Source organism: Manis pentadactyla, chromosome 18 (assembly GCF_030020395.1).
Source record: "Manis pentadactyla isolate mManPen7 chromosome 18, mManPen7.hap1, whole genome shotgun sequence".
In the NCBI taxonomy this organism is placed as follows: domain Eukaryota; kingdom Metazoa; phylum Chordata; class Mammalia; order Pholidota; family Manidae; genus Manis; species Manis pentadactyla.
The window spans coordinates 12,500,911-12,523,419 of record NC_080036.1 but is presented as its reverse complement, the minus strand read 5'-3'; the positions used below and the strand labels follow the sequence as shown (position 1 = coordinate 12,523,419).

At 43.2% G+C, this 22,509-nt stretch overlaps 1 protein-coding gene across 1 annotated transcript; it reads right to left on the bottom strand.

The window, feature by feature from the left end:
* Window positions 1-9,823: 9,823 nt before the first annotated feature.
* On the bottom strand, window positions 9,824-13,965 carry MAGEL2 (MAGE family member L2). Its single transcript, XM_036878733.2, has one exon. The coding sequence runs from the start codon at window positions 13,824-13,826 to the stop codon at window positions 10,266-10,268; it is 3,561 nt and encodes a 1,186-aa protein (XP_036734628.2). The 5' UTR covers window positions 13,827-13,965; the 3' UTR covers window positions 9,824-10,265.
* Between the last annotated feature and the right edge of the window lie 8,544 nt (window positions 13,966-22,509).

The following is a 22,509-nucleotide window of genomic DNA, read 5'->3' as shown; positions in this document are numbered from 1 at the left end:
AAGAAAAGAGAGTCAACACAAATCAACAGTATCAGAAACGAGAAAGGAAAAATCACGACGGACCCCACGGAAATGCAAAGAATTATTGGAGAATACTATGAAAACCTATATGCTAACAAGCTGGGAAACCTAGGAGAAATGGACAACTTCCTAGAAAAATATAACCTTCCAAGATTGACCCAGGAAGAAACAGAAAATCTAAACAGACCAATTACCAGCAACGAAATTGAAGAGGTAATCAAAAAACTACCAAAGAACAAAACCCCCGGGCCAGATGGATTTACCTCGGAATTTTATCAGACATACAGGGAAGACATAATACCCATTCTCCTTAAAGTCTTCCAAAAAATAGAGGAGGAGGGGATACTCCCAAACTCATTCTATGAAGCTAACATCACCCTAATACCAAAACCAGGCAAAGACCCCACCAAAAAAGAAAACTACAGACCAATATCCCTGATGAACGTAGATGCAAAAATACTCAACAAAATATTAGCAAACCGAATTCAAAAATACATCAAAAGGATCATACACCATGACCAAGTGGGATTCATTCCAGGGATGCAAGGATGGTACAACATTTGAAAGTCCATCAACATCATCCACCACATCAACAAAAAGAAAGACAAAAACCACATGATCATCTCCATAGATGCTGAAAAAGCATTTGACAAAGTTCAACATCCATTCATGTTAAAAACTCTCAGCAAAATGGGAATAGAGGGCAAGTACCTCAACATAATAAAGGCCATCTATGATAAACCCACAGCCAACATTATATTGAACAGCGAGAAGCTGAAAGCATTTCCTCTGAGATCGGGAACTAGACAGGGATGCCCACTCTCTCCACTGTTATTTAACATAGTACTGGAGGTCCTAGCCACGGCAATCAGACAAAATAAAGAAATACAAGGAATCCAGATTGGTAAAGAAGAAGTTAAACTGTCACTATTTGCAGATGACATGATACTGTACATAAAAAACCCTAAAGACTCCACCCCAAAACTACTAGAACTGATATCGGAATACAGCAAAGTTGCAGGATACAAAATCAACACACAGAAATCTGTGGCTTTCCTGTATACTAACAAGGAACCAACAGAAAGAGAAATCAGGAAAACAACTCCATTCACAATTGCATCAAAAAAAATAAAATACCTAGGAATAAACCTAACCAAAGAAGTGAAAGACTTATACTCTGAAAACTACAAGTCACTCTTAAGAGAAATTAAAGGGGACACTAACAGATGGAAACTCATCCCATGCTCGTGGCTAGGAAGAATTAATATCGTTAAAATGGCCATCCTGCCCAAAGCAATATACAGATTTGATGCAATCCCTATGAAACTACCAGCAACATTCTTCAATGAACTGGAACAAATAATTCAAAAATTCATATGGAAACACAAAAGACCCCGAATAGCCAAAGCAATCCTGAGAAAGAAGAATAAAGTAGGGGGGATCTCACTCCCCAACTTCAAGCTCTACTATAAAGCCATAGTAATCAAGACAATTTGGTACTGGCACAAGAACAGAGCCACAGACCAATGGAACAGACTAGAGAATCCAGACATTAACCCAGACATATATGGTCAATTAATATTTGATAAAGGAGCCATGGACATACAATGGCGAAATGACAGTCTCTTCAACAGGTGGTGCTGGCAAAACTGGACAGCTACATGTAGGAGAATGAAACTGGACCATTGTCTAACCCCATATACAAAAGTAAACTCAAAATGGATCAAAGACCTGAATGTAAGCCATGAAACCATTAAACTCCTGGAAGAAAACATAGGCGAAAACCTCTTAGACATAAACATGAGTGACCTCTTCTTGAACATATCTCCCCGGGCAAGGAAAACAACAGCAAAAATGAGTAAGTGGGACTATATTAAGCTGAAAAGCTTCTGTACAGCAAAAGACACCATCAATAGAACAAGAAGGATCCCTACAGTATGGGAGAATATATTTGAAAATGACACATCCGATAAAGGCTTGACGTCCAGAATATATAAGGAGCTCTCACGCCTCAACAAACAAAAAACAAATAACCCAATTAAAAAATGGGCAGAGGAACTGAACAGACAGTTCTCCAAAAAAGAAATACAGATGGCCAACAGACACATGAAAAGATGCTCCACATCGCTAATTATCAGAGAAATGCAAATTAAAACTACAATGAGGTATCACCTCACACCAGTAAGGATGGCTGCCATCCAAAAGACAAACAACAACAAATGTTGGTGAGGCTGTGGAGAAAGGGGAACCCTCCTACACTGCTGGTGGGAATGTAAGTTAGTTCAACCATTGTGGAAAGCAGTATGGAGGTACATCAAAATGCTCAAAACAGACTTACCATTTGACCCAGGAATTCCACTCCTAGGAATTTACCCTAAGAATGCAGCAATCAAGTTTGAGAAAGACAGATGCACCCCTATGTTTATTGCAGCACTATTTACAATAGCCAAGAATTGGAAGCAACCTAAATGTCCATCAATAGATGAATGGATAAAGAAGATGTGGTACATATACACAATGGAATACTACTCAGCTATAAGAAAAGGGCAAATCCAATCATTTGCAGCAACATGGATGGAGCTGGAGGGTATTATGCTCAGTGAAACAAGCCAAGCGGAGAAAGAGAAATACCAAATGATTTCACTTATCTGTGGAATATAAGAACAAAGGAAAAACTGAAGGAACAAAACAGCAGCAGAATCACAGAACTCAAGAATGGACTAACAGGTACCAAAGGGAAAGGGACTGGGGAGGATGGGTGGGTAGGGAGGGATAAGGGGGGGAGAAGTAGGGGGGTATTAAGATTAACATGCATGGGGGGTAGGAGAAAAGGGAGGGCTGTACAACACAGAGAAGGCAAGTAGTGATTCTACAACATTTTTCTATGCTGATGGACAGTGACTGTAAAGGGGTTTATAGGGGAGACCTGGATAGGGGAGAGCCTAGTAAACATAATATTCGTCATGTAAGTGTAGATTAGTGATAGCAAAAAAAAAAAAAAAAAAAAAAAGGGCAGTTCCTGTGTGGTAACCTCCAACGAGTTCTACACAAGGGTATAAAGGGCATATAAAAGTGTAGGCAAAGGGTCTGTTTGTGTTTATACAAAGGATCAAAGCCTAATTGGGCTACCCCGAAAATGAACTAAGATACGATATGAAAAAGAACTTCCAACATCTGCACCCTCTGGAAGACTCATGCCAGAAGATGATCATCAAAAAACCCCAACAAAGATCCACGCACTGCTACAGCTGTAGATGCACTCATCCCACCAGTTCCTGGACCTGCCATGGGAATGAGGAAGGAGATATCTAAGCTGGCCTGTGCATACAGTAAAACAACAAAATTGGACTGGATCTATACTGTTGGAACTCAACCAAGAATTTGGAGAAGTGCAAATTGTAGCGCTCCAAAGTCTTACAACTACAAACTATTTATTGTTAAAAGAACATATGGCATGTGAACAGTCCCCAGGAATGGGTTGTTTTAATTTGTCTGATTTCTCTCAGACTGTTCAAGTTCATTTGGACAATATCCACCATATCATAGATAAGTTTTCACAAATGCCTAAGGTGCCTAACTGGTTTTCTTGGTTTCACTGCAGATGGCTGGTAATTACAGATATGCTTTGGTTATGTAACTATACTCCTATTATGTTAATGTGTGTGTGCAATTTAAGTAGTAGCTTAAAACCTATACATGCTGAAGTTACTCTACAAGAAGATATATCAAAGAAATAATCAATCTTCCCATGTTTTCTTCCGCCTGCTACTTCTATAGCTTTTCTTCTTCCTTCCTAATTACAACCCTTAAATAGAATTCGTGCCTCATATCAAATTTACCAAGTATCATAATTCTTCCAAGTGGTAAAGATACCTCAAGACAAATGCTGGGCATAGAAGCCACAGGGCATAAATATGCAAAGAAGTAAAAAGCTAACTTTTTCAAACAATAAGGCTTCTCTCTCACTTACCAACTTCACATTTCCCTGTATGGCCCCGGAAGATGACTGGTTAGCCAGAGACGGGTAAGATTCCTCAAGGGAGGAACAACCTAAGACAGGCACAGTCGCAGGGGGGCCATCAGGTGAGAAATTGGGGATCAACAGAGGTGAGGCTTAGAACCTCACCCCCCCGTTCTGAGAGAAATCTTCTGCATACGTGGATGTTTTATTGCCCTTGTCTAGCTTGGATTAACACATAGTCTACAGGCACACACCTGATCATCTACATGTGCTCTCTTACAACACTAAACTATGTTTTCTACCTTTATCTTGTATCTACCTACCACTTCAGCATTTTATTAAAAATAATAATAATAAAGAGAGAAATGTGGTATCCACATATAAATCAAGTATAAAAACCAAATGAGTATTCATATTTGAACTGACTGTTTATAGTTCATAATGCATGAGCAAAACCGAAAGTTTCTGTGATGACTGCCCTTGTACTGTTCACTATGTAACTTATTCATTATGTAAGAATTTTTTCTACATGTAAAAACTTGTTTGTTATGCCTCAGAAGATTGGAGACTGACAAAAATTAGGCTTGGGGTGGAATAATGATTGTGCATTGAGCATTGACTCCCCTATACAGAATTTTATTGTCGTTAACAACCATTTGATCAATAAATATGAGAGATGCCCTCACAAAAAAAAAAAAAAAAAGGACAGACTTCCAATGGTAAAATAAATTAGTAACCGGGATGTAATGTATAGCATAAGGAATATAGTCAAGATATTGTAACAGCCTGGTAGGGTGATAGCTGGAACCTAGAATTATGTATATAAATGTTCTACCACTGTGTTGTACACTTGAAACTCATGTAATGTAATACTGTGTGTCAACTACCCTTCAATAAAAAATAATTATTAAAAAAAAAAAAAGAAGTAAATACACATTTATTATACAACCCAGAAAATACACCCATGGCATTTATCCCAGATAAATGGACATTTATGTTCACACAAAAACCGAAGCATAGCAACTTTGTAGAAGCTCAAAACTGGAAATAACCAAAAAGTCCTTCACAGGTAAATATTCTAACAGCATTAAAAAGGAATGAACTATTGATACTACACACAACTTAACATAGATATCAAGAGCATTATAGTGAGTGAAAAAAATACATGTCTCAAAGTTGTGATTCTGTTTATAACATTTTCAAACTGACAAAATTCCAGGGATGAATGTATGGTGGGGGAAGGGATGCACATGACTATACAGGGGTAGCATGAAGGGAATCTTTGTGGTGGTGGAATAGTTCTGTATGTTGATTATGGTGATGTTTACAGAATCTACATTTGTGATAAATGTCATCGAACTATACATACACATGTACCAATGTCAATGCCCTCAATATTGCACTACAGCTATGTAAGATGTAAACACTGGGGAAAACCAGATGAAGGGTGCATGAGACTGTCCTGTTTAATCTTAGAAACTTCCTGTGAATCTGTAATCATTGCAAAACAATGTTTTTAGGGATGTTTCACAGAAGCCAACAAAGTCAACACGGAAATTCCACAACTTTGTGGCCCCAGCTAGTTCTATTTCAGGAGAAGATTCTGAGCCACTAGAAAGGATGCCCCAACAAGATCTAGGAAATGCTTCTGTGGTTATTGCTGATTGATTGGACAGTACCAATCCTGTTAACCACGGTTCGTTCCTAAGCTGAATTCCCTTGAACAAGTGACAGTATAGGAAGCAGTCTCACTCGGGATGGATTGGCAGCATGCACAGCAAAGTCATTTGCCCTGAGAAGGGTGTGTCACTGAGATAATCAGAATGATTTCTGCAACGCCACCAAGCAACAAAGATGAAGCTGATAAGTAAGGAGGTGTCCTATAGGCTTCACCTGTTATACAGAAAGTGGCAGGTATAACTTAAAAGAATCTAACAGGATCAGAGGATTGGACCATTAGGTAGTAGTGTTGCAGATCCCTTCATGGAATTCATAATAGAATTCTCTGGAAGATTTTGAAGAAAGAAATTGCTTGAACTCAGAAAAATATGGCTTTGGCCTCTAAAGATGGACACCCTCTAGACTTCCTTTACTAGAGACCTCTCCAAAGAAGCGAGACCTATTGTCCTAACCATTTCTTTCCTATGTCAATGTGATTTCTTGGTTGGGGACAAGAGAAAGCAATGAGATATGTGATCTAAGTCTTGGGGACTTCTTTTTAGGACATCCTTGTTGACATGCCTAGGTTTTTGATAAATAATCCAAAGAGTTCCTTGAACTATCCAGCAGAGGGACCCCCAGCCTCATTTGTAAATCCACATTTAGGCAAACTCGCCTCTAACCTGCTGCTCCCTGACCCTCAGAGAACAAAGTGAGCTGAGAAGGGCTGCGTCTAACTCTGAGGAAAATGGGGGCGCCATCAAATGCTTCAGACCCCGTGAAACATTATGACCTGGGCAAACCATGTAGCGGGTTGCATGAGGGGCAGTACTGAAGGCAGAGGTCACTCCAAAGGCAGCTGCCAAGTCCAGGTGGAAACAATGGCCACAGGGATGGAGAGAAGGAAAAACACGGACTGTACCATATGAGGTGGCACAACTGGCAAGACAGGACGGCTGACCAAATGAGGGAGAAGATATCCAGATTTAGGCTCTAGTAACTAGATGCAGGAGTGTCAGGAATGATTTCATGTCCTTTCGAGTATTATAACAGGAAACTAGAAGGTGCCATGCATTGTGTGTGTGCTGACCTCTCTGCAGGTAAATTAGTCCCTTGCAGCCCAGATGCCTAGGAGAGGCCACAGGGTCCCTGGAGCCTGCTCCATCCATTATAGCAGCAATTACTAATACCTGTTTGCTGACAGTGTTGCTTTATGCATGGCTTTGACAAGCAGCTGACCCTTTTCTCTGTTGCTCTCAGGAGGAATGGATTAGAGTAAAATTTTTGCAAAATCCAGATCACTGTATTTAGGTAAATAGGCTGTCACTTAACAGCCTATACAACCAGTGCACTGGATTTGGTACTTTGAGAAGCATTTTTAATTTCACTAGGAGGTTATACAGCTTAATGAAAACTGGCTTTTATTGAGATCATTTTACGGCTTTGATGGGAGTCTACTAGCCTCCACTTTTAAATTTATTCAGGCACAGACTGTCTGTGCTCCACGGGACATATTTTTGTGTTTGAGCAAACTGCAAGTCGTTTTCTGAGGAAGCCAGTGGTCTTTTCAGCAGAAATCTCTCTAGACCACCTGACGCTAGTGTGGTTCTATGGGAGCACGAGTGTACATAACATAGTAATTCTCCTCCATTTTCATAAGCAGCTCTCTTGTGATGACTCTTTGCCTCCACTGCAGATTGTTCTCATTCAGTATATTACCATATGAGGGATTTCTAGGTAAAATAGTATTAATATTTTTAAACTTCTTGGTGATGCTGTTGGTTGAATTTATTTCAGGGCAAGGTATAGAAACTTATACTTTCATTGGTAGTGTATAAAGTGATAGTTTAATAACAACTTTACACTGCATGTTCCATGAGCTTTTATTTTATTCTATGTCAATTTAATGAATAAAATCTGGAATACTGGTCTAATATTTCTGTTTTTAAATATCAGTGAGGTGGAACAGTTCTCAGTGTACATGCCATTTGCATTTCTTTCATTTGTTGTCATCTGATACCTTTGACCCATTTTAAAAATAAAAAGGGTTTTATTTTTTCTCCATTTTTACAATAAAAAGCTTTCAACCACCCATTTCAAATAAATAGGTCTTGACTTTGTTCCCACTGCTTCTTACCCTGTACTTTCATATATTCCCAGACTTTTTTTCCCCTGCCTTCTGATTTCATAATGCCAGCTGTTCTTAAACTTTCAAGTGAATATTTGGCTAATTCAGTTTTTTTGTAGTTAAAAATTCATTATTATTGTACTTCGTCTGTCATTACAATTCAATCCAATTCAGATCTGAAGTCCTTGGCATTGCTTAAATGAGGTCATATACTTACTATTGAATATGAGGTGTGATGGAGGACTGGTGTATGGGAAGTGAGCCTTCCTGCCACGGAGTAGAGTCACGCCTTAACTATAGCATTAAGATCATATGATGCTACTTCCCAAATTTTGCTCCACAAATAGCAACTTGCTCAAGCACCCCATGAGGAAATGATGTTTTTTTAAAAAAAGACAGAAACAATAATAATGAAACAAAAACAAACAAGAAACACTAGACCCCTGTGTCACTTTCCTGGCCCAACCAAACCTCTTCTGAGGAGAGTTCTCCCCGGGGGCACTGCTGTGGCCTTCAGTGGGCGTTTGTTGTCAAAATAACTGAAGCTTGATTTTTGAACAGAAGCATAGTATACTCCCTGATATAGGAGTTTACTGAAAACTCCCTCAAAATTTCTAGAAAACCTGGCCAGTCCTCTTCACAGTCCTCAGATAACTAGCCAAAGTTTCTCTGTAGCCAGGCAAGTCCTGGGGTAGGGCCAGTCCTCCTAGAAAGCTCAGCCCTGCTTGTGTTGCTCTCCGTCTTACGCGTTCATCCGCTATAGAAGCTCAGCTTCCTAAGCGCCAGTGGACTGGACCTGGAGAAGAGTTTTTACCTTGGCTTATGATAGAAGAGAAAGGAAGGAATGCTTGGGCACAGATGCTGGTAAAATTATACGCAAGGGTTACGAAGCAACTAGCAGCCAACCTGGGTATTTGGGGTGTGAAGAGGGCGGCGGAGGGGCTGCAGCGCGCCCCTGCAGGAGCAGCAGGACCGGGATGGGCCACTAGATGGAAGAAGAGTTCCACTAACACGCTCACCTCACATCTGGAACCTCATCTTTGCCTAGAGAAGGGGGGCTGTTTAGGTCTGGGGTTCTTGATACTTACAGGACAGTCAGGGTGGCAGAAGCACTGATGATCCCAGGCTACGTGAACAGAGTAGAAGCTCTGGGTGCCTCCTTTTGTGTACACCAGCCTGGCGGGTGCAGGAATATCTTCCCCCAAAACACTCAGGCCAGTTCCTGCCGCCTTTCCTCCCATGCCAAGCCCTGACTATGGTTATTTGGCAACCTGGCATTGCCAGTTGACTTCCCCTGTAGGTTAATATTGACGCCCCCCCCCAACCCCAGGAACTTCCCCTAGAGTCATGTTGTTAGGTATCCCCCTCTCTCCCTACCACTACCTGCAATCTGCAGGATCCCTAGTTCATCGAAGCCTGATGTTTCCTTTTCCCTGTTATAAACCTGGATATTTTGTAGGGAGCATGTTCCCTTCCCAGTGTAAGCGTGTGGATGAAACCCACATCTCCTGAATGGCTGGACACCCATCACTGGCCACATAACCAGCAAGTGCATGTTTGGCTAATTCATCCACATGGCTAACCCACCTGGATACTTGTGGTCCCCCAGAAAGATGGTCCTCCTTTCCCATATAACCTTAAGGATATTTTCTCCTTCAGAATATAATTTTACTTACTTGGCACTGGCATGTGTTATTTCATTAATCTGCTGGAGCCTAAGGTATTCACCTACAAAGTGGGAATAAGAATGCCTCCTTTGAAGGATTTTTGTGAAGATTAAATCAGATGAGGTATACAATCTCTTCTTAATTCACCCTCCCTGACTTGTGAAGTTTTACTCTTGATTTACTGGAAATCTTACATTTCATCATCCATCACAACCACTGCATCATTAGGATGACGACAGCACTGTTCTTAAAAAAACAGCTTCCTCCCCACGGTTCCTGCTGACACTCGGAGTAGTATTGATGTTTAGGTCTATTCAGCCAATGCAAATTGGCTCCAATCATCTAGAGCAAGACTTAGAATAAAGACAAACACTAACATGTTATGCTGAAAGTATATTTATATATATAGATATAGATATTTATTTTTCTGCAGACAGCTTTTACTGATGAGTCATTTTAATGTTCAAAGAACAAACTACATAATTCAATACTACATAATCTGTACCAGAATGAGATGGACAGCTTTTCAATTCAATTCACAAAGCCAGCACAACTCTGATACCAAAACATAACAATTGTAACACAAAACAGAGAATCACAGATCTCACTTAAAAATACAGATGCCAGAATACCAAACAGAACAGTAGCCAATTGAAATCAACACCACATGAAAATGTACAAAGCTTTGGCAGGTACTAAATCAAACTGAAATCCAAACGTACACACATAGAACTGGAACATAAACACCAGAAACAAAACGTGCCCCCCTCCCACCCTGTCAGTGGCCTTAGCCGGGGACCCAGAGGAACAAGATATCTGCTAAATCTTATTAGCGGGGAGGGGAACCGCTATCAGGGTCGCTGGCTTTATCGCCGGGCCCAGACTCCTCTTCATCCAGATCTTCAGACTCACACTCTGCCAGTGCTTCCAAGTACTGGAATGGCCAGCAACGCGGATCTCTCTTATGGAGCTTGGCCAAAAACCTCAGGACAAGCATCTTGCTGGTTTCAAGGAAGGCTCGGGGGCCCCAGAGGAGCTCATATTCTGCTGGCTCCGTATGGGGGACTCGCCTGTACTCTAGGTACTTCTGCCTTACAAACACATCAGTGATGAGCTTCTTTGTATTTCCAAAGAGAGAATGCGTCTCTCGGACATCCAACCCTAACTTGTACAGAAAATTAAAGATCATATCCTCCCTGACACAGTTGCCTTTCATAAAGATCAGACTGAGGACCACCATCAGGAGGCCTAACTTGGGTGTGTCTAAATAAGATGCCGCCGATTCACCCTTATGAGGCCCCATCTTGTTGATGACGATATAAGAGTGGTTTTTGGGATCAATTTCCTTCAATTGATAACCAAAGACACACTCCAGCTTATTGTTGGCACGGTTGATGATATCTAAGCACTCATCTTTATATTCACGGATGATAAATCTCACCATCTCTGAGCGTTTGATGGGCACCTTGGCTTGGTCCTTGACTAAGAGGAATTGCACCAGTGCATTTGCTCTCTCATCCAAGGGAGACAGTGGCTGCGTCTCCAGCCTCGGCCCATCAGGGCTAGTACCAAATCCCTGAGAGAGGCTGGGGAGCTCAGAGATGATCAAGGGCTGGGGGCTACCTGGGTTTTCCCAGAGACCTAGGGCCCGCGAGGTGCTTGGGCCCTCCCAGGCACTCAGGGCCCAAGACGTGCTGGGCCCCTCCCAGCCGCTCAGGATCCTGGAGGTACTAGGGCCCTCCCAGCCACTCAGGCTGCGGGAGGTGTTTGGGCCCTCCAAATCACCCAGGACCTGGATAGCATTTTGAACCTCCCAGCCATTCAAGTTCATATTTTCCCAGGGCCTGGGGGCCTGCCAGTCACGCAGGGGCAACAGCTGCCCACTGCTGTCCTCTTCAGTATTCAGATGCTTCTTCTTCCGGGTGGCCTTGCCTGAGCGCCGGGGAGGCTCAGCTGAGGTCTTTGAGGCCTCCTGAGTGGTGGCCATTGCCTTGGGCACAGCTGCCGAGGCCATCAGGGTGGTGGGCACCGCCTTGGATGCCTTGGAGGCATTCACATTGGGCTGTGGAACCCATGGAACTGCAGGCAGAGCCTCCGCACAGGAAAAGGGGTCCTGCAGAGCAAGTGGCAGTGACTTTGGGGTCTCTGAGGTGGCAGACGGGCCCTTAAAGGCATTGGATGAGGCAGGCTGGAACTGGGAGGTAGCTGGGAAAACCCTGGAGGTGGCAGTGAAGGTCTCAGGCATGGCAGGCAAGGTTTTCCAGGCAGTTGGCAGGTTTGGTCGGACAGCTGACGCTGCCTTCGGAGCACAGAAAGTGGCTGCAAAGATCATGCGGTCCTTGGAAGGAGCCCTGCGTTCCCTTGAAGAGGTCCTGCGTTCCTTTGAAGAGGTCCTGCGATCTACGGAAGAGGCCCTGGATTCTCCCGATGGAGTCATCAGTGATTTAGCGGAGCCTACGGGAAAATTTGCTGCCGCTATGGGAGCTCCGGGCTGGCCCTGCAAGACTGCAGGGGGGCCTTGCCAGGAGGGCTGGAGTTGCAGGGTGGGCAGCTCTGTTTGCGGGCCCGTGGGCTGCGCCTGCTGGGTTTGCAGCTGGATTTGCAGGGCCTTTTGGGAGGCGGGGACCCCCTGAAAGGGCTGCTCCACCTGAACCAGTGGTGGCCCCTGCCTTTGGGCATCCTGGGTGGGCACAGGCTGCCAGAATTGCCCCGGGACCTTCGGCGCCTGCCAGGCCAGAGCCTGAGCTTGCTGCACTTCCTGGTACTCCATCGACGTCGGCAGCTCGTGCGGCACTGGGGGTTGGCCTTTAGGGGCCTGCCAGATGATAGGTGGGCAGTGCACAGCCTGCGGGGCTGACAGAGGGGCCGACAGCGTGGCATGGGGTGCCTGTGGGCCAGTGGGAGGCGCCGTGGGCAACTGCGTTGCTGAAGGGGCCGTGACCACCTGTGGCGCTGCCCGCATCTGTGGCGCCGCCCGCATCTGGGGGGCTGCCCGCACCTGCGGGGTAGGCAGCCGAGCTTGCGGGGCCTGCCGCAGTGGCGGCGGCGGCGGCAGGGCCTGCCACAGTGGTGGTGGAGTGGCCAGGACCTGTGGGGCGGGCCGAATGGGTGGCGGTGCCTGGCGGATCAGTGGTGGTGCCTGGCGGATCGGGGGTGGTGCCTGGCGCACAGGTGGGGGTCCCGGGCGGATGGGCGGTGGGCCCGGCCGGATGGGCGGGGGGCCCTGGCGCACAGGTGGCGGCGCCTGCCAGGCAATCGTCGGAGCCTGCCAGGTGACCTGTGTGGCCTGCCAGGCAAGGGGTGTGGCCTGCCAGCCTTGAGGCTGAGCCTGCCATCCCGGTGAGGTGGCCTGCCAGGCCGGGGGTGTGGCCAGCTGTGCTGGTGGTGCCTGCGGGCCCTGTGGAACCTGAGGAGGGGCCCTTATGACCTGTGACTGGATTTGCAGGATCAGAGGCTGAGCCTGTGGGGCCCAAGAAGCCAGAGGCTGTGCAGGTGGGGCCGCAGGCTGCGCCATCTGGGCTCCCGTAGCTGCAGGCTGGGTGATTGGAGCTCTCGCACCTGGCGGGTGGATCATCAGGACTCCAGGACCGGGAGGCTTGGCCATCTGGGCTCCAGGAGGCGGAGGCTGGGCCATCAGGGCTCCTGGGGGCGGAGGCTGGGCCATCGGGGCTCCCGGAGCAGGAGGTTGTACCATCAGGACTCCCGGAGTCAGCGGCTGGGCCATCAGGACTCCCGGAGTTGGAGGCTGAGCCATCGGTGTCCCCGGTGGGGGAGGGTGGGCCATCGGTGTCCCCGGAGGTGGGGGGTGGGCCATCGGTGTCCCCGGCGGGGGAGGATGCGCCATCGGGGTTCCCGGAGGTGGAGGATGCACCATCGGGGTCCCCGGAGGGGGCGGATGCGCCATCGGGGTTCCCGGCGGGGGAGGGTGGGCCATCGGGGTCCCCGGAGGGGGAGGGTGGGCCATGGGCGCTCCGGGAGCCGAAGGATGCATCATCAGGACTCCCGGAGTCGGCGGCTGGGCTATCGTGGATCCCGGAGGGGGAGGGTGGATCATCAGCACTCCGGGGGTCGGGGGCTTGCCCATCGGGCCTCCCAGCGGGGGAGCCTGGACCATCGGGCCCCCTAGGGCTGGGGGCTGGGCCATCGGCTGGGCTATCGGAGCCACAGGGGCAGGCGGCTGGCCCTGTGGAGCCTCCCAGGCAGGCTGAGGTGCCTGCCAAGCGGCCAGTGAAGCCTGCAAATCAATTGGAGGTGGATCCCAGGGGACTGGCGGAGCCCGGGAGGAGGCGGGCGGAGCCCGCATCAGAACCGTAGGGCGGCTGTAGACCGGAGGCTTAGGGGCCTCCGCCGGGGGACTCGAATCACCCAAATTCTTACTTAGCTGCGACATGTCCTTTGCTCTGACAGCTGCTGGGCCTTTTCCTCCGACAGCTGCTGGGCCTTTTCCTCCAGAGAGAAGAGAATGCCTACGTGGCTGCTGAGAGGAATCCTCCCTGCTGGTTGGGTATAGGAAGTAAGTCCCCTCTGCTCTGCAGCTTTCCGCAGTAAGGAGGAGGGGGAAGGGGGCTCAATCCCGCCCCTTCCCCGCCCCCGACCACCACAAGTGGATAGAGCATAGGGGCGTCTACCAGAAATCCTGGCTGACATAAGATCCCTTCTCGCTCTGTCCAGTCCCCAAATGCAGCCTGGTCAAACTATCCATACATGAGTGTTTACAGGGGAGTGACAGGAACAGATCTGGGTTTTGGAAATCTCTGTGGTGAATGCAATATAGAATGGGAACAGACCACTACGAACATGGACGGTGTCCACGAAGGGGGAGATGGTGTGGTCTGCGCTCTCCGCTGTGAGAGGATGAGAGAGTGCGAGTATATATGTGGGATATTGAGGAGTCTTAGTAAGCAGCTATTATAATTTAATGTAAAATACATAGTAAAGTCATATCAGTCTTGTCCTGGGAAAACGGAAAATTGCTGGTGCAATTCATTCTCTTACAGACATAACAGGAGGCATATAGGAAGAGATATTGATGAGTATTGATTAAGACATGGGCATTTGCAGTGCTCAGGACTGCCAAGGAGAGAGAACCTGTCAATACCCTTGTATCGGGATTCCAAAGAAAACTAAGCTGGGTGTAACTCCTCAGGAAAACAGACCTATGGGAATGAACGTGGTTGCAAAAAAAGAGTGATTAGAGTGAAACTACTAAGATGTATCTTAAAGAATACAGGCATTTCTAGACAGAGGCAGAGAAAAGGGATGGCGAAGAGGAGAAGAGAGGAAAGAAATCCTGTAAATTGAGATGTTCCAGACATTGAGGGAAGATAACATTTTCAGTCCAGGGAAGTTTTCCTGGAGATGTGACCGGGATGAAAGCACAGAGTGGGTTTCTTAGTGCTGTTCATCCATTGCAGAGCAGGAAAGAAATTGTAAACATGAAGACCAAAAAATGCACTAGAAAATAATAAAATGGGTGAATGAATGAATGAATGAATAGAATGAATAGATAATATATAAGGAAAACAGGTGAAGAATAAAACACAACGTTTGGGGGAAATGTATTCGTGGACCAAAACAATTTAAAAATTAGCCAGATGATGTATTAACAGGTACGGAAAAATACATCAGAATTATTGGGTAGCAGTACACTAAATCATGTTGAAAAGAAATGACAGTCTCAGTTCTAATTGGTTTGTTTTCTGGAAATACACAAAATACTAAAAACCACGGATATTTAGTTCAGAAGAGACTGTCTGCAGTTTGGGGCTAGTCCGGAATGACCGAGCGCACGAAAGACACCACAAGGGGGCAGAAGAGAGCGATGAAGTCTGTACCCCACTCCTCCCAAGTACCCTTCGCCAGTATTCCTCAAATTTGGTAATTAATGAGTCCACATGAAGGCATATACACACTCCCAAGGTTATTACTGCCCTAAATAATAAGAGTAATTTTGGAGTGAGGTTTCGGTGTTTTTGGCAATTGAATGGGTGAGAAAGCAGAGCTATTATCCCCCAAGAACATTACCTTTTCAAGGTACGCCTGATGACATGTCACTCCTATACATACCCGGAAAGCTGCCTCTGCAGAATGGATGCTACCATATTTTGTGGCTTTCAGGTCCCTCTCATGGGTTAATTGTCAGTCCTTATAAGATGTTTCAGTTTGATAAGGGTTTAGAACCAATTCACAGGGGCCAACTCTAGACAAATAAGCCCCCTGTTCCCCTGTCACCAATTCTGCCTTGTGACAGTTACTGGCTATGGATGGCTTTGAGAAAGTCGGTTTATTTTTCAGCCTATGCCAATTTTATGATCACTAAAGCATACTTTTTCGTCCTTTCATTCAAATGCATGAATTACTCAGAATGTAAGTTCTTTCACTTGCCATTTCATTTAGGGATTACGGAAGATTTAACCTTCAGTCCAGCATGCTGTGGGTCTTCCCAAACAATAAATGGCTACCACTCGGGCCCAATTGTTCTCACTGACATTGCAGCTCAGTGACTAGCACTGCCACACAGTGTCAACTCCTACCAAATCCATTACATGGAAGGAGGCCCAGCTTATACTCACAGGTGATACAGAAGCCAAAAAGAAGTATTAGGAATTATGGAGGGGGATAAAAGCATGTAGGTGTCATCTGTAGCTCTTTGGTAACAGTCTTGAATTAGTGCAGAAAAAGTGAGGCATAAGTATCTAGTGATTCTGGCAGGGCCAGTAATGGTGGATGAGTCACATTTGTTCTTCCCTGAAAAATACATTTGTCTACTTTAGACAATCAGTGCTCTCAGACCCAGGCAACTTGACGACCTAACTCCTCAGCCCTTTGTGAAGCTTGACTGGTTTAATAACAGCAAAACCTAATACTATCCTGTGTGGGGAACTTGGACCACATATTTAAAGAGGTACTCCCAAATCTCCCTTCTCCTTGTGGAAACTTCTAGCTTCCTAAAGTCCCCAACACCCTCCTGTGCGTATGTCTTCCATCTACATAGATCTGAACCAAGTGTCAACATTTCCTTTCCTTGCTTCTCCATGAAACACCTTAAAAATACAAAGTAGAAAAAAAGGCAAATATATACAAAACATCCATGGAATTTCAATGTCTTTCTTCTAATAAGAAAGAACTTTCTGTATTTTCACAAGTATGTAACAAAAGGGCAGCAGAAGTAATTGAAAAAAATTATGGAAGGAGAAATAATGATCAACACACAGGAATAGGAAAACCATTGACTTAGGTGTATGAAAATTTTGTCTATTTCTTTATTTTCTGGCTCACCATAAGGACAGCGCCTCCATACAGACTGGGGATTTGTTTTTTTTTTTTGTTCTTGTAGACCCAGCTCATCCTGAGCAGTCAGCAAGGAGCTATTGAATGAAAGTGTAAGATCACCACCAGAAGTGCCTATCTTTCAGTATTTTATGGCTGTTAGACTTGGTGTAAATATTGATGAATGAAATAATCATGTATGACTTTCACAATGTCTAAAATCATTTATTGATGAAATGCCTTTTATTAAGGATTGAGTATGTGTCCATCACTGTGCTGTGTGCAGGGCCACAGATAAAAATGTGACACTGACATTACAGAAAAAGGGATTCTTACGTAGTGTTTTTAGTGCAATAAAGTATTCTTTGCGTTGTCTAAAAACTCTTATTGGTCATAGTTGATGCAAATAACTGAGTACTCACTTCTGCTTGGAGTGTGGGGGTTGTGATGCTGGCAGCAGCAATGAAAAGAAAAAACAAACAAATCCAAAGATGTGGGAGATTCATGAGTGTTCTCTAAATAGACTGAGCACTAAAAGAAAACAAAAACAGCATAAGATGTATCAGAAGTACAAGGAATTTGAAAGAAGAATTGCAAAGATTTAAAATAGTATAAATACAACTTACTGAGTATTTTTTAAAATCAATATCACCCTAAAAGCTTTACATGTATTGTATATTCTCCGCAAAATCCACAAGCATTTGGCTCCATTTTACACATAAAAAAGTGAGGCTCAGAATGGTAATTAACTTGTTGCACATTTGGCAATAAAGAGCAGATCAATTTAAAGCCTGATCTACTGGTTGCCAAAACCATGTATTCATAGCCATTATACCGGTGTTACCCAAAATGTTTTTTTGATTTAGATATAATTAACACACAATAAAATGTATAGATTTACAGTATTCTGTTCAATGAGCTTTATCACCATTGTAACCATATCTTGAAACAAGATGAAGAGTATTTTTCTTTATCAAATAAAGATCCCATAGAGTATCCTTTTCCAGTCAGTTCATTCACCTCCAAAGGCAACTGCTTTCTGATTTCTTTCACTGTATATCAATTTTGCCTGTTCTTGAACTTCATATAATTGGAATCAAGATCATATATACTCTTTCTGTGTCTAGATTCAACACTGAGATTTAAACATGTTGGATGTATTGGGAGTTTTCAATTTTTTTAATCCTGAATAGAATTCCATTTGTTTATACTGAACAATTTGCTTACCTATTAACTATTGGCATTTAGGATGCTTTCATTGTAGGGCTAGTACAAAAAAGGCTTTTTGAAAATTCTTGGAAAAGTTATTGTTTGAGCATATAATTTCATGTATGTTGATCAAATATCTGGTTGAGTGACTTGGTCAAAGAATAAATGTGTGTCTACCTTTATAAGAAAGTGCAACAGCTGTCTATTGTTGGGTTAGACCACTTTGCGCTCTGCCAGAATGTATGAGAATTCCAAGTGCTCAACAGCTTTGCAGAATTTTGTGTTGTCGGTCTTTCTGATTTTGGTCATTTTTGTGGATGTGAAATGGTGGTTGTACAATGTTACATTCCTGTTAGCAATATGAGAGTTACAGCTGCTCCACATTCTTGCCAAAATTTATATAATTGGCCACTTTGATTTTTGGTCTTTCAATGGGTGAGAAATAATATATAATTTTGTTTTTGTATGTTTGTTTATTAATAGACTATTCTTAGGGCATTTGTAGGTTTACAAACATTTGAGGGGAAAATGAGTTTCCATATATCCTCTGTCCCTCCCTCTCACACACAAAATATTCCACCATCATCATGTCCCACCAGAGTTGTACATTGTTATAATCCACGAACCTACATTGACACACCACTATCATCCAAAGTCTATAGTTTATATCAGGGTTCCCTCTTGGAGTCATACGTTCTGCTGGTTTTGATGAATGCATAACGGCAAGCAACGACCACGACAACCACATATAGCACACAGAATAATTTCACTATCCTGAAAATCCTCTGAGCTCTATCTATTCACCTTTCCACCCCATTACCACTGGCAAACGGTGAACTTCTTTTTTTGAAGAACATTATGTTTACTAGGCTCCTCCCTTCACTAAGTCTCCCCAACAAACCCCATTACAGGCACTGTCCATCAGCGTAATAAGATGCTGTAGAATCACTACTTGTCTTCTCTGTGTTGCACAGCCTTCCCTTTGCCCCCCAACACACATTATACATGCTAATCGTAATGCCCCCTTTCTTTTTCCCTGCCCTTCTCCCTCCCTTCCCACTCATCCTCCCCAGTCCCTTTCCCTTTGGTAACTGTTAGTCCATTCTTGGGTTCTGTGATTCTGCTGCTGTTTTGATCCTTCAGTTTTTCTTTGTTCTTATACTCCACATATGAGTGAAATTATTTGGTACTTGTCTTTCTCTGCCTGGCTTATTACACTGAGCATAATACTCTCTAGTTCCATCCATGTTGTTGCAAATGGTAGGATTTGTTTTATTCTTATGGCTAAAAAATACTCCATTGTGTATATGTACCACATCTTCTTTATCCATTCATCTACGGATGGACACTTAGGTTGCTTCCATTTCTTGGCTATTGTAAATAGTGCTGTGATAAACATAGGGGTGCATCTGTCTTTTTCAACCTGGGCTACTGTGTTCTTTTTTATTTTTTTATTTTTATTTTATTTTATTTTTTTATTTTGGTATCATTAATCTACAATTACACGAAGAACATTATGTTTACTAGGCTCCCCCTTCAACAAGTCCCCCCCACATACTCCTTCACAGTCACTGTCCATCAGCATAGTAAGATGCTGTAAAATCACTACTTGTCTTCTCTGTGTTGCACAGCCCTCCCCATGCCCCCCTACACTGTACATGCTAATTGTAATGCCCCCTTTCTTTCCCCCCCCTTATCCCTCCCTTCCCACCCATCCTCCCCAGTCCCTTTCCCTTTGGTAACTGTTAGTCCATTCTTGGGTTCTGTGAATCTGCTTCTGTTTTGTTCCTTCAGTTTTCCTTTGTTCTTATACTCCACATATGAGTGAAATCATTTGGTACTTGTCTTTCTCCACCTGGCTTATTTCACTGAGCATAATACCCTCTAGCTCCATCCATGTTGTTGCAAATGGTAGGATCTGTTTTTTTTATGGCTGAATAATATTCCATTGTGTATATGTACCACATTTTCTTTATTTATTCATCTACTGATGGACATTTAGGTTGCTTCCATATCTTGGCTATTGTAAATAGTGCAGCAATAAACATAGGGGTGCATCTGTCTTTTTCAAACTGGGCTGCTGCATTCTTAGGGTAAATTCCTAGGAGTGGAATTCCTGGGTCAAATGGTATTTCTATTTTGAGCATTCTGAGGAACCTCCATACTGCTTTCCACAATGGTTGAACTAATTTACATTCCCACCAGCAGTGTAGGAGGGTTCCCCTTTCTCCACAATCTCACCAACATTTGTTGTTGTTTGTCTTTTGAATGGTGGCAATCATTACTGGTGTGAGGTGATATCTCATTGTGGTTTTAACTTGCATTTCTCTGATGATTAGCGATGTGGAGCATCTTTTCATGTGTCTGTTAGCCATCTGAATTTCTTCTTTGGAGAACTGTCTGTTCAGCTCCTCTGCCCATTTTTTAATTGGATTATTTGCTTTTTGTTTGTTGAGGTGTGTGAGCTCTTTATATATTTTGGATGTCAATCCTTTATCGGATCTGTCATTCATGAATATATTCTCCCATACTGTAGGATACCTTTTTGTTCTATTGATGGTGTCCTTTGCTGTACAGAAGCTTTTCAGCTTGATATAGTCCCCCTTGTTCATTTTTGCTTTTGTTTCCCTTGCCTGGGGAGATATGTTCATGAAGAAGTCACTCATGTTTATGTCCAAGAGATTTTTGCCTGTGTTTTTTTCTAAGAGTTTTATGGTTCATGACTTACATTCAGGTCATTGATCCATTTCCATTTCGAATTTACTTTTGTGTATGGGGTTAGACAGTGATCCAGTTTCATTCTCTTACATGTAGCTTTCCAGTTTTGCCAGCACCAACTGTTGAAGTAACTGTCATTTCCCCATTGTATGTCCATGTCTTCTTTATCGTATATTAATTGACCATATATGTGTGGGTTAATGTCTGGAGTCTCTATTCTGTTCCACTGGTCTGTGGCTCTGTTCTTGTGCCAGTACCAAATTGTCTTGATTACTGTGGCTTTGTAGTAGAGCTTGAAGTTGGGGAGCGAGATCCCCCCCACTTTACTCTTCGTTCTCAGGATTGCTTTGGGCTATTTGGGGTCTTTGGTGTTTCCATATGAATTTTTGAACTATTTGTTCCAGTTCATTGAAGAATGCTGTTGGTAATTTGATAGGGATTGCATCGAATCTGTATATTGCTTTGGGCAGGATGGCCATTTTGACGATATTAATTCTTCCTAGCCAAGAGCATGGGATGAGTTTCCATTTGTTAGTGTCCTCTTTAATTTCTCTTAAGAGTGTCTTATTGTTTTCAGGGTATAGGTCAAACACTGACCTTTTTAATGACTCCATAGTTCTGCCTTTTCCAGATTGTCATATACTTGGAATCATACAGTATGTGAAATTTTCAGATTGGCTTCCTTCACCTCATGATATGCATTTAAGATTCCTCCATGACTTTTAATGGTTTGATAGTTTATTTCCTTTTTAGCACTGAAGAATACTCCATTGTCTGGAAGTACTGCAGTTTATCAGTTCTCCTACTGAAGGACATGTTGGTTGTTTCCAAGTTTTGGCAAATATGAATAAAGCTTCTATAAACATCTGTGTATAGTTTACTCCTTTCTTTTTTATCATGACATAACATTCTACTGCATGGATGTGCCACAGTTTATTACACATCTTGGCAATTATGAATAATGTTGTTATAAACATTTATGTGAAGATATTTGTGTAGATATAAATTTTCAACTGATTTGGGTAAATACCAAGGGTTGGCTATACTTGGTAGCCATTTTTGTAACTTATTTGTGTATTTCATTGTTCCCATTTCTTAACTGGATTGTCTTTTTATTGTTGATTCTTAGAGAAACCACATTATTCAGATTTCTATTTTTTCCATTTGCCAATTTGGGCAAATTCTGTTTCTAGGGATTTTTCCATTTCATTTAAACTGTCAAACTTATTGAAGTGGTCAATCTACCTTTACTCACACTAACAACCTCTTAATTGTTAAACTATTTAAAGTTAATTTCTCTTTATTAAATAGAGATTAATAAAATGTCCCTTTATTATCCTTTTAATGTCTATATAGTAGATAGCATTGTCTCTCATTCTGAATATGAGTGATTTGTTTTTCTCTCTTTTGCTTTCTTTTTTTTATTAGTGTTTCTAGGGGTTACCAGTTTTTTTACTCTTTTCAAAGAATAAATGATTGACATGTAATTTTATCTATTGTTGATCTGTTTTGTAGTCCTTTATTTTAGCTCTTATTTCTATTCCATTCATTCTTCTACTTTAACTTAAATTTATTTTTTCTATATTGTTAATGTGCAAGCTTAGCTCCTTTATTTTAAACATTTCCTCATGTACATAATATGTAATGCATATGTTTGTAATTTAATTTATAGATTTGTTATAAAGAATTGTCTCACGTGATTATGCAGTCTGGCAAATCCCAAAATATGCAGGGTGAGTCATCAGGCTGGGGACCCAGAAGAGCCAATGGATCAGTTCCAGTCTGAGTATGAAGGTCTGAGAACCAAGAGTTTATGGTGTAGTTCTTATCTGAAAGTCAGCAGCTTAAATCCCAGTCAGAGTTTATGCATCAGTTTG

What these genes read in the sequence shown, in the direction of transcription:
- MAGEL2 (XM_036878733.2), bottom strand. Translation starts at nt 13,826, where the DNA reads ATGTCGCAGCTAAGTAAGAATTTGGGTGATTCGAGTCCCCCGGCGGAG.